Source organism: Lolium rigidum, chromosome 7 (assembly GCF_022539505.1).
Source record: "Lolium rigidum isolate FL_2022 chromosome 7, APGP_CSIRO_Lrig_0.1, whole genome shotgun sequence".
NCBI lineage: Eukaryota > Viridiplantae > Streptophyta > Magnoliopsida > Poales > Poaceae > Lolium > Lolium rigidum.
Window position 1 is genome coordinate 323,633,550 of NC_061514.1, and position 12,898 is coordinate 323,646,447.

Genomic DNA, 12,898 nt, shown 5'->3' on the forward strand with positions numbered 1-12,898 from the left:
ACAACTTATGAAATACGAATCCTCATACCAGGATTAATACACGGGAACTACAGGCCTTATCTTCTGGTCCGGTACTTTTCTACTTCGAGAGCTCAGATCAGTGTAATGGGTCTCTCCTGGGCCAGTTGCTACAAATACTTTTTGCAAGAATCTGGTTCACTTCCAGAGATCAGTTATGAGCGTTCTGAAATTTAACGACAAGCTTGCCTAGCGGTAGCTATATAAGATTAGTATTATTTGGTTAATTGCTTTTTCTTTGCAAACCACACAGGCTAGGTTTAGATATGTGCAAGTGATCGTGAGTGGAAACATGATAATGATGTACTCCTTCCATTTCATACGGAGTATATAAGATGTTACAACCAATATAAGGGGACAGAGAGAGTATATTACTGCAATGTTCTCAGGAAGAGAACAAGAATTCAATGTGGTAGCAACAATAATAAAATGCAAGCCACTTCGAGTGGCCTGAATTGCACTCACTTCACTAGAGAATCAGCATGCACCGGAGAGAGCAATGGCTGACCCGAGAAGAAGGCTTCAAGATTGCCGATGGTGTGCGCGAGGACATCCGACCTGGACTCCTCTGTAAACACCGCTATGTGGCGCGATAAAACCACATTGTCCATGCAGAACAGCTCTGCCGGCACCTTGGGTTCATGCTCGAAGACGTCAAGGCCCGCGCCAGCAATCTTTCCCTCCTTGAGCGCCACGACCAGTTCCGCCTCATCGATGTTCGATCCTCTCCCAATATTGATGATCACACCGCTCTTTCCGAGGGCCTCCAGCACATTCTTGTCCACAATATGCCAGGTCTCCTTATTCAGTGCGCATGCAACAATGAGCACATCGGATTCAGCAGCAAGATCGTGAACGTTTGGGAAGTACTTGTAAGGGACTGAATCCTTCTGTTTTCTCGAGTTGTAGTGGATAACACAACCAAAAGCTTCAAGCCGCTTTGCAACCCGGGAGCCAATGTTTCCCAAGCCGATGATGCCAACATGCTTGCCACCAAGCTGAGATCAACGAAACAAAAAAATTATAAATTTGTATTGCCAAACAAAGAATAATGTCTTCGTCTATTACCAAATAGTGCAATATATTGGATGACTAGAGTATAGTTGACAACCTGTGAATGCAATCACTCAAACATACAGAATAATGTGGTAGATATAGACTAAAAAAAAACTAAATAAGATCAATAGCACCTCCAATGAAAAAACAAGGATTTAACCTTCAATATATTCAAGGATCGATTTGCTGGTTATTTCCACACCTGTATATATGACGAGGAGTTTGTTTAATTTATACTCGAAACCATATACTTGTATGGCGCTTGTAGCAACACAATTGCAAAAACCTGGACAGAGATTCCCTCTACTGTGACCCTTCCTCTATCTGCGGGTAATTGCCCTCAGTTTCCATCCTGAGTTTTGTAAGTGGAATAACAATAGAAAATATTAACCAGCAATGATTCTGCTGCCATGGCTTTCTGAAATCATTCTATTCATAGTCTGCAACGAGTAAATTTGGATAGAATTTGTTCGCTACACAAAATTAAACTGCCTATGTTGACATACTGGTTTATGTATTGTTGATGATATCTTAAAGATCTATATAGTTGCATGAATCAATGGATTTGGGTTAATAGCTACTGCAAAAATTATTAGGGTGTCAACAGACAACCGTGTGGACTAAATAGAAAGACCCACCTCAGCCAATAGCTTTGTGAATATGATGTTTAAAGCTCAGAAAGATGCTTGATTTAAACACTTCCTACCTAATTAAATCTTGACATATTATATTTACAAGCAAGGGAGGGAGATATTTTAGAAGTATGAATAGCAATATGTAAACGCCACAAAGATTAAGCTTCTTTGATCTTTAAGGAATTGATGGTAAAAGGAGGAAATTTTATGAGGTGATTTGGATATAGTTGCACATTATTCCATTGCATTGTCTCTCCAACTCATGGATAAGGAGAATACCAATGTAACAGTTGATTTTGTCGAATTAACGTATCATCAAGCAAATGTTACTGAATGAGAATCCCTTCCAGTTACAGATGTGCTTCACTTATTAGATCATTTACAGATCAATTAATGGATCAAAAACAGTATATTGTCTCTAAATTCCTCTCAATTGTATTCCTAGTAATCGCCTAACAAAAGTTCCACAATCAGAAAAAGGAAATAAACGAAATGAATGTCTAAGCTAAGCGAAGATCACGATCACTGAATCACGTTGAGTTAATTTGCTGTGGAAATTTAGTATTTATAGCAAGCAAAGAACAGAACGAGCAACAAAGTCAAGGAGTACCGGACCTTGGATCCTAGAGGGTAGTCGCCCTGCACAGGCCAAGACCCGCGCCGGACGTACCGCCCCGCCGCCGAAACCTGCCGGAGCACGTCGAGCAGCAAGCCGACGGCGTAGTCGGCAACGTCGGTGGAGTAGACATCCCCGGAGTTGCCCACGGCGACGCCGCGGCGCGCGCACTCGGCGAGGTCGATGTGGTCGACGCCGGCGCCCGTGCTGACGACGCATCGGATGGAGGGCGCGGCGTCGAGGAACCAGGCGTCCACGCGCACGGAGCTGCTGCCCGTCACGACTGCAGCGCGCGGGGGCTCCGGCGCGGCCGCGGCCGCCGCGAGGAAGGCAGGGAGCGGCTCGCCGGACGCGAGGAAGTCCAGGACGCGGAAGCGCTCGCGAAGCGCGGCGGAGAAGGACGCTTCCGGCGGGCGGCAGAGGAAGATGGCCGGCATGCAGCCGGCCGATGCCATGCTTGACCAGTTGAAAGCTGCGAAAAGTTCCTCCTCGTTCAGATATGCTCTGTTCTCCAGGGAGCCAGGACACTCACTCGTGCAGTGGTGCCCTTCGGTTAAAAAAATTGAAAAGTATACTTTTTTATTTGCAAAAAAATATCGAAAGTTCTTTGGGAATATGTATACTGTTGGATATGTGCCCTACATATACATGGTCCGTATAACCGCGCAAAATTTCGGTAGAAAACTCGTTCATTTTTGGGCTATAGAAAAAATGATTGTAGAGTAAAATACCCATTTTTGACAGAAATTTGTCTTCCTTTTCTTTCCCAAAATACTCCCTCCGTTCATAAAAAGATGCCAAAAAAATTCAAATTCGAATGTATCTATACACTAAAGAGTGTCTAGATACATCTAAATTTAGTCAAACTTTTGATATCTATTTATAGTCAGAGGTAGTACAACATATTTTTAAATGAAACTTCTGATGTACAATCTTGGGGGTATATATCTAGCTACATATTTTCCAGTATAATTTTTGGAATCTAAGAAGTTGGATTTTCAAATTTTGGCAGAAACATAAGTCTCACTAGTGCCCAGGTGCATCAATGAGAAGGATTAAATACAACACTTTTATGTTCTTTCAGAGAGACAAGGGTCTCCCCTATTTCATTAGTAAACCGACATCAAACACAAGGGCTCACCCCAGGTTTCCATCTAAGATAAAAGTGGAGAAGAATTGTCAGGAAAGACATGCATCGCCACTTATTCCAATAACACAGCGCAGAAGATGAATTTGTCTTTTGCGTCATGTTTCACATGCAAGGAGATACACCATTGAATCTAGTAGCAAATGTTAAATACAACCGAAATCGGTTTGGCAGGCCAAATGCTTTCAAAAAAAAAGGAGGTTTCTAGCTTTCCAAATCTCCTAAAACACTGCAGCAATCTCTACTGCTACCAAGTTTCTTTTCCTTTTTTACATAGCTTTCAACCAATTAGAAATGCATTGTTCAACATTTAAGAAATGACATTCAAAACCAAATACATTGCTCGTGATGTTCCAAATGCATCTGGCTAGAGGACACATAAAAAAAAAGGGAGTAGTTCCATCTTTACCATGAAAAGAAATTTATTTTCACACCTCCCTTCTGTGGAGCAACACATCCCTAGGCAGGAACTCAGGATGCTCCCTTCAAGCACTAACCAGAGGAAGGTTTTCACCACGAGTGCAATTTTAACTTTCTAGAGTAACTTGTAAGGCACAACTCTGTGGGTTTGATATCAGATCAGTACAAAGATTTAACTGGCAAAACGCCAGAGCTTGTAAGCTTTCAAACAAGTTTGTGAGCTTCCTCGGATAAACTTCTACCGGTTTGTCCATTGTTCTCCTAGGATACTAACTAGAGCTCTCCTAAATCTACGAGAACTGATCCCTGGTTCAAAGAAACAGTATGGACCCTTACAAATATAACAGCCAAACTACAAACTACAGAAATCCAACAATCTTCCCAAAACCTAGTTATAGCATGACCATAAGAGGTGTTTTAGCTTCCATGGACCCTTGCAGAAAATGTGAATCTTCAGGTTTGATATTCCCAAAACATAGTGTACCGACCAGTAAGTTACAGAAAAGTCGGGAGCGGGAAGTTTCCTACAGACATTCGGAACTTGTCATTTTTGCCTAACTACATACATTTGATTATAATTATGAAAAATGACATGCACATACGTGCGTCCTCTACATGCAAAAAATAAAATTTGTCAGGATTTTTTAAGAGCCGGAAAGACGGCTTGGGAACTTATCAGGTTTAATGAGTACCTAAGTTTCATCACATATTTTCGCCTATAATGGAGTAGTACATACGAGCACACACGCAATATTTTGTTGTTCCTCCTGCTCGCATTTCCAAGGATGTCGACATAACTATTCTTGCCGATGCATATGTGGCTGTATCTCTGATGCATGCAATTGGATCGTTTTGAATGTAGATCTCAACGGCCAGCATTGGACACAATAATGTGCAGCATCAGTACCTTGTTGTAGGGACAAATGAGGCAGAGAGAGATCTTGCTTTCATCGTTAGTACTACCACTGCTACTAAATTAACACGCTTGCCTTTGAACCTCCAGCAGGAGTGATCCGCAGCAGTAACTATTTCGCCAGTACGGCCACCAGAACATTTTTTTACTATTCGTAAATTAGATCTGGAGAGAGATGCAGGTGCTAGCATCTTTGTGGGGAAACGGTATTAGCCTTAATTAATTAAATATATCGTCAGCAAATTCAAGGACCGTGTGAAAAACAGAGATGTTGTTTCTTGTTTAGTTTGCTGGTGCTGAATCATTTGTAATTTTCGTGGAATGTCTTCTCCCTGATCTTGGCGTTTTGTTTAGCTGGGGACTTGTGGCAATTTGTAGTACATAATGTTGGAGGTCCTTGTAATATGTAAAGTAGTAGAGGGACTTAACTGTAACTTGTAAACATTATAATAGAAGGATGGAGAAGCTGGATGAAGCATCCATCGATTCACATCAGAAAAATCCTCTCAGTAGACATGGTATCAGAGCAGGAGGCGCTCGGCCCTCGCCGGCGTTGAGCCGGTTCCCGTTCTGGAGATCCCGGTGAGGAGAAGTGGAGGGAAGGAGGTGCTGCGGCTCTGGATCGGAAAGGAGAAGAAGGGGGTCGTATCCTGTCACTTGTGGTTGGAGACGAGCCCTAGGAGAAAGGAGGTTGCTGGAGCTTGGTCCTGGTCTCCTGGAGTGGCAGATCTGTGTTGAGATCTGGGAGGAGAAGATCACCTGTAGCAAGACATTTGAAGAGGAGAATAGGTGCTGTGGCTGCTGCTGTCCTGGAGACTAGATTGCTGGTGGTGTGTTGCTGCTGTCCTGGAGGCTGGAGTGGAGAGAAGAAGGATTACTGGTGGTGTGTTGCTGTTGCCTGCGATTTCTGGAGGTGTGTTGTGATCAAATCTTTTGGGAGAGGTTGTAGTGCTGTAGATTAGTGGTGTTGGTGGAAGATGGGAGATAACTCAGGTGCTCCTGCGGGGGTCACGGCTGGGGAGCTTGCAGCTGTTCTGAAGGCAATGGATGACAAGTACAGGCCTTTGCTGGATGCCCTTAGCAGACAACAAGGAGGATTAAGACCTGAAGCTGAGATTAAGGAGGAAATTCATCCATTACAGCTGCCACATATAAAACTAGAAGGTCCAGAAACCTATGTCAGCTGGGCAGAGCATGCTGAAACCATCTTGGTCTCAAGAAAATTAGAGGGATACATACTCGGAACAATAAAGAAACCCATGGAAGAGGATTCTAAAGAGGGTCAGAAGTGGAAGGTGACTAATGCTTTGGTGAGGGCTTGGCTGTTAAGTTCAGTGTCATCTCAAATCGCCAAACAAGTTGAGAGGATCAAGGAAGCTTCAGAAATTTGGAGGCTCCTCAAGGGTACATTTTCAGGAGTGGGAAATGAAATGTTGGCATGTAAAATTCAGAAGGAATTGCAAGAGTTGAGCCAAGGTGAGAAGACTGTGGTCGAGTATGTGTCGGAATTGAAGAGATTGTGGAGTGATCTAGACTACTATGATCCTGTTGAGATGGAATGTGGCAAATGTATTGAGAAATACAATAAGTGGAATGAGAAAAGGCGTGTTAGGGATTTCCTAAATGGTCTCCATCACAGGTTTGAAAATAGGAGGGCTGCTCTGTATGGTAGTGAGAAGTTGCCAAGTCTAGAGCAAGCGGTTTCTGCAATAATAAGCAAGGAGACTCGTCTCAAATTGGAGGCAGCGGGACCAATGGTGCATGGCATATCACAAAGGCGCTCAGCCTTGCTCGCTGTAGGAGGTGGTAATTATCAAAAACTTGGGACAACTACATATGATAGAACATGTTTCGAATGTGGTCAACCAGGGCACTTGAAGGCAAATTGTCCTGAACTAATTGGAGGAGGGTGATGCGCGTAGATGTACACGTCCGTTGGAAACCCCAAGAGGAAGGTATGATGCGCACAGTGGCAAGTTTTCCCTCAGTATGAAACCAAGGTTTAATCGAACCAGTAGGAGCCAAGAAGCACGTTGAAGGTTGATGGTCGCGAAATGTGATGCGGCGCAACACCGAGGATTCCGGCGCCAACGCGGAACCTGCACAACACAACCCAAGTACTTTGCCCCAACGAAACAGAGTGAGGTTGTCAATCTCACCGGCTTGTCTGTAACAAAGGATTAAACGTATCGAGTGGAAGATGTTTGCAAAGAAAACAGTAAAACACAATTGCGAGTAGATTGTATGCTATGTAAAGAATAGGACCGGGGTCCACAGTTCACTAGAGGTGTCTCTCCCATAAGATAAAGCATGTTGGGTGAACAAATTACAGTCGGGCAATTGACAAATAGAGAAAGGCATAACAATGCATATACATGATATGATAAATATAGTGAGATTTAATCCGGGCATTACGACAAAGTACATAGACCGCCATCCAACTGCATCTATGCCTAAAAAGTCCACCTTCAGATTATCATCCGAACCCCCTCCAGTATTAAGTTGCAAAGCAACAGACAATTGCATTAAGTATGGTGCGTAATGTAATCAACAACTACATCCTTAGACATAGCATCAATGTTTTATCCCTAGTGGCAACAAAGCACATCCACAACCTTAGAACTTTCTGTCACTCGTCCCGCATTCAATGGAGGCATGAACCCACTATCGAGCATAAATACTCCCTCTTGGAGTTAAGAGTAAAAACTTGGCCGAGCCTCTACTAGTAACGGAGAGCATGCAAGATCATAAACAACACATGAACAATAGATTGATAATCACCATAATCATAGTACTCTCTATCCATCGGATCCCGACAAACACAACATATAGTATTACGGATAGATGATCTTGATCATGTTAGGCAGCTCACAAGATCCAACAATGAAGCACAACAAGGAGAAGACGACCATCTAGCTACTGCTATGGACCCATGGTCCAGGGGTGAACTACTCACTCATCACTCCGGAGGCGACCATGGCGGTGTAGAGTCCTCCGGGAGATGAATCCCCTCTCCGGCGAGGGTGCCGGAGGCGATCTCCGAATCCCCGAGATGGGATTCGCGGCGGCGGCGTCTCCGTAAGGTTTTCCGTATCGTGGCTCTCGGTGCCGGGGTTTTCGCGACGGAGGCTTTAAGTAGGCGGAGGGTCAACGCGGGGGCCACACGAGGGGCCTAGGGGGTAGGTCGGCGCGGCCAAGGGCCAGGCCGCGCCGCCCTATGCCCTGGCTGCCTCGTGGCCCCACTTCGTTATCTCTTCGGTCTTCTGGAAGCTTCGTGCAAAAATAGGACCCTGGGCGAAAGTTTCGTCCAATTCCGAGAATATTTCCTTACTAGGATTTCTGAAACCAAAAACAGCAGAATAACAGAATCGGCTCTTCGGCATCTTGTTAATAGGTTAGTTCCGGAAAATGCATAAATATGACATATAATGTGCATAAAACATGTAGGTATCATCAATAAAGTAGCATGGAACATAAGAAATTATCGATACGTTGGAGACGTATCAGCATCCCCAAGCTTAGTTCCGCTCGCCTGAGCAGGTAAAACGATAACAAAGATAATTTCCGAAGTGACATGCCATCATAATCTTGATCATACTATTTGTAAACATATGTAATGAATGCAGCGATCAAAACAAAAGTAATGACATGAGTAAACAAGTGAATCATATAGCAAAGACTTTTCATGAATAGTATTTCAAGACAAGCATCAATAAGTCTTGCATAAGAGTTAACTCATAAAGCAATAAATCAAAGTAAAGGTGTTGAAGCAACACATAGGAAGATTAAGTTTCAGCGGTCGCTTTCAACTTGTAACATGTATATCTCATGGATATTGTCAACATAAAGTAATATAACAAGTGCAATATGCAAGTATGTAGGAATCAATGCATAGTTCACACAAGTGTTTGCTTCTTAAGGTGGAAGGAGATAGGTAAACTGACTCAACAATAAAAATAAAAGAATGGTCCTTCAAAGAGGAAAGCATCGATTGCTTGTATTTGTGCTAGAGCTTTTATTTTGAAAACATGAAACAATTTTGTCAACGGTAGTAATAAAGCATATGAGTTATGTAAATTATATCTTACAAGTTGCAAGCCTCATGCATAGTATACTAATAGTGCCCGCACCTCGTCCTACTTAGCTTGGACTACCGGATCTTCGCATGCCATGTTTCAACCAAGTGTCACAAGGGGTACCTCCATGCCGCTCGTACAAAGGTCTAAGGAGAAAGCTCGCATTTCGGATTTCTCGCTTTTGATTATTCTCAACTTAGACATCCATACCGGGACAACATGGACAACAGATAATGGACTCCTCTTAAATGCACAAGCATGAAGCAATGATTATTATTCTCATATGAGATTGAGGATATATGTCCAAAACTGAAACTTCAACCATGGTTCATGGCTTTAGTTAGCGGCCCAATGTTCTTCTCTAACAATTTTGCATGCTCCAACCACTAAAATGATAGACCTTCAGACAAGACGGACATGCATAGCAACTCACATGATATTCAACAATAGTTGATGGCGTTCCCCGAAGCATGGTTATCGCACAACAAGCAACTTAATAAAAGATAAAGTGCATAAGTACATATTCAATACTACGATAGTTTTTAAGGCTATTTTGTCCCATGAGCTATATATTGCAAAGGTGAATGATGGAATTTTAAAGGTAGCACTCAAGCAATTTACTTTGGAATGGCTGAGAAATACCATGTAGTAGGTAGGTATGGTGGACACAATTGGCATAGTAGTTGGCTCAAGGATTTTGGATGCATGAGAAGTATTCCCTCTCGATACAAGGTTTAGGCTAGCAAGGTTATTTGAAGCAAACTCAAGGATGAACAAGTGCAGCAAGACTCACATAAAAGACATATTGTAAACATTATAAGACTCTACACCGTCTTCCTTGTTGTTCAAAACTCAATACTAGATATTATCTAGACCTTAGAGAGACCAAATATGCAAATCAAATTTTAGCAAGCTCTATGTATTTCTTCATTAATGGGTGCAAAGCATATGATGCAAGAGCTTAAACATGAGCACAACAATTACCAAGTATCACATTATCCAAGACATTTTAGAATTACTACATGTAGCATTTTCCAATTCCAACCATATAACAATTTAACGAAGAAGAAACTTCGCCTTGAACATTATGAGTAAAGCCTAAGGACACATGTGTCCATATGCAACAGCGGAGCGTGTCTCTCTCCCACAAAGTGAATGCTAGGATCCATCTTATTCAAACAAAACAAAAACAAAAACAAACCGACGCTCCAAGTAAAGAACACAAGATGTGATCTGAATAAAAATATAGTTTCGGGGGAGGAACCTGATGGTGTTGTCGATGAAGAAGGGGATGCCTTGGGCATCCCCAAGCTTAGACGCTTGAGTCTTCTTAGAATATGCAGGGGTGAACCACGGGGGCATCCCCAAGCTTAGAGCTTTCACTCCTCTTGATCATAGTATATCATACTCCTCTCTTGACCCTTGAAAACTTCCTTCACACCAAACTTCAAGCAAACTCATTAGAGGGTTAGTGCACCATTAATAATTCATACATTCAGAGGTGACACAATCATTATTTTCACTTCTGGACATTGCATAATGCTACTGGACATTAATGGATCAAAGAAATAAATCCAATATAGCAAAAGAGGCAATGCGAAATAAAAGGCAGAATCTGTCAAAAACAGAACAGTCCGTAAAGACGAATTTAAAGCTGGCACTAGACTTGCTCAAATGGAAAAACTCAAAACTAATGAAAGTTGCGTACATATCTGGGGATCACGCTCGTAAATTGGCAGATTTTTTAGAATTTTCTACAGAGAACTGTGCCCAGATTCGTGACAGACAGCAATGCTGTTTCTGCGCAGCGATCCTAAATATAACATCAACTTTGACATAGAAACTTTACTTGGCACAAAAACATGATAAGGAGAGGTTGCTACAGTAGTAAACAACTTCCAAGACTCAACAAAACAAAAAATTGCTGTAGGTAAAAACATGGGTTGTCTCCCATAAGCGCTTTTCTTTAACGCCTTTCAGCTAGGCGCAGAAAGTGCAAATCAAGTAACATCGAGAGATGGAGCATCAACATTCTTACCAAAGGCTTTGAGCCTACTCTTCTTACTTTTTGGTTTAGGGAATACATGACCGCACCCTGGTGTAGAGGTAAAATTTAGAGTGCCCTTCCCCATATCTATGATTGCTCCCATGAGTTTCAGCAGGGATCTTCCAAGCGTAATTTGTCCTGTCCCTACACATTCAATAACAAGATAATCAGTGGATACCGTTCTTCCAAGAAAGGTTGTGAAAACACCTTCAGCTATTCCCTTAGGAATTGTAACAGAATTATTAGTAAGAGTTATTCCTTCTCCTCTTTTAGTAAGTTCCCAAAGTGGCAAAGATTTATAAATGCTTTTAGGCATAAGACAGAACTCAGACATAATATCACAGCGGGCATAAAAAATTTCATCACAAATGGTAACTTTTATAGTAGGCACCCACATTGAAGGTTCAAAGCTTAGTGGAACATAATCATAAAATTCGCGAATATGGTTGTACCCTTCTTTTAAACAAGATATATTTGTTTCGAGAGTGTTCAATCTATCAAGAATGCTAGCCAGAGATAAATCAAAGTTATTAGCAGCGCTAGATGATGTGACTAATTTTTTTATGGCATTAAAAGCTTGATCTCCATCACAATGGAGGAAATCTCCTCCTACTACAGCATCTAAGGCATATCTATAACGAAGAGTAAGACCAAAATAAAAGTTACTAAGAAGCAAACTTAGAGGCATTTTAGGTTCAGTTCTACTATAAGAATCAAAAATTCTAGACCAGGCTTTCTCAAAACTCTCCTCACCCCCTTGTTTAAAGGTAAAGATCGATTCCTCAGGTGATAGAGCAACAACTACAGGACTAGTCATTATAATAAAATAAATGCAAGTAACTAATTTTTTTGTGTTTTTGATATAGAGAGCAAGACAGTAAATAAAGTAAAACTAGCAACTAATTTTTTTGTGTTTTGTTTTAGTGCAGCAAACAAAGTAGTAAATAAAATAAAGCAAGACAAAAACAAAGTAAAGAGATTGAGAAGTGGAGACTCCCCTTGCAGGCGTGTCTTGATCTCCCGGCAACGGCGCCGGAAAAAGTGCTTGATGCGCGTAGATGTACACGTCCGTTGGGAACCCCAAGAGGAAGGTATGATGCGCACAGTGGCAAGTTTTCCCTCAGTATGAAACCAAGGTTTAATCGAACCAGTAGGAGCCAAGAAGCACGTTGAAGGTTGATGGTCGCGAAATGTGATGCGGCGCAACACCAGGGATTCCGGCGCCAACGCGGAACCTGCACAACACAACCCAAGTACTTTGCCCCAACGAAACGAGTGAGGTTGTCAATCTCACCGGCTTGCTGTAACAAAGGATTAAACGTATCGAGTGGAAGATGTTTGCAAAGAAAACAATAAAACACAATTGCAGTAGATTGTATGCTATGTAAAGAATAGGACCGGGGTCCACAGTTCACTAGAGGTGTCTCTCCCATAAGATAAAGCATGTTGGGTGAACAAATTACAGTCGGGCAATTGACAAATAGAGAAAGGCATAACAATGCATATACATGATATGATAAATATAGTGAGATTTAATCCGGGCATTACGACAAAGTACATAGACCGCCATCCAACTGCATCTATGCCTAAAAAGTCCACCTTCAGGTTATCATCCGAACCCCTCCAGTATTAAGTTGCAAAGCAACGGACAATTGCATTAAGTATGGTGCGTAATGTAATCAACAACTACATCCTTAGACATAGCATCAATGTTTTATCCCTAGTGGCAACAACACATCCACAACCTTAGAACTTTCTGTCACTGTCCCAGATTCAATGGAGGCATGAACCCACTATCGAGCATAAATACTCCCTCTTGGAGTTAAGAGTAAAAACTTGGCCGGAGCCTCTACTAGTAACGGAGAGCATGCAAGATCATAAACAACACATGAACAATAGATTGATAATCACCATAATCATAGTACTCTCTATCCATCGGATCCCGACAAACACAACATATAGTATTAAAG

The 12,898-nt window shown here is 42.0% G+C and overlaps 1 protein-coding gene across 1 annotated transcript; it reads right to left on the minus strand.

Moving 5' to 3' along the window:
* Positions 1-299: 299 nt before the first annotated feature.
* Positions 300-2,833, minus strand: LOC124672842 (glyoxylate/hydroxypyruvate reductase HPR3-like). Its single transcript, XM_047209007.1, has 2 exons — positions 2,325-2,833; positions 300-1,016 (listed from the first exon to the last, which is right to left on the minus strand). Exons 1-2 carry the CDS (start codon positions 2,778-2,780, stop codon positions 480-482), a joined length of 993 nt encoding a protein of 330 aa, XP_047064963.1. The 5' UTR covers positions 2,781-2,833; the 3' UTR covers positions 300-479.
* Between the last annotated feature and the right edge of the window lie 10,065 nt (positions 2,834-12,898).

Excerpts from the sequence above, each read along its gene's own strand:
- LOC124672842 (XM_047209007.1), bottom strand. The coding sequence starts at position 2,780 with ATGGCATCGGCCGGCTGCATGCCGGCCATCTTCCTCTGCCGCCCGCCG. Across the intron at positions 1,017-2,324 it reads ACTACCCTCTAGGATCCAAG|CTTGGTGGCAAGCATGTTGG; the intron begins GTCCGGTACTCC and ends CGTTGATCTCAG.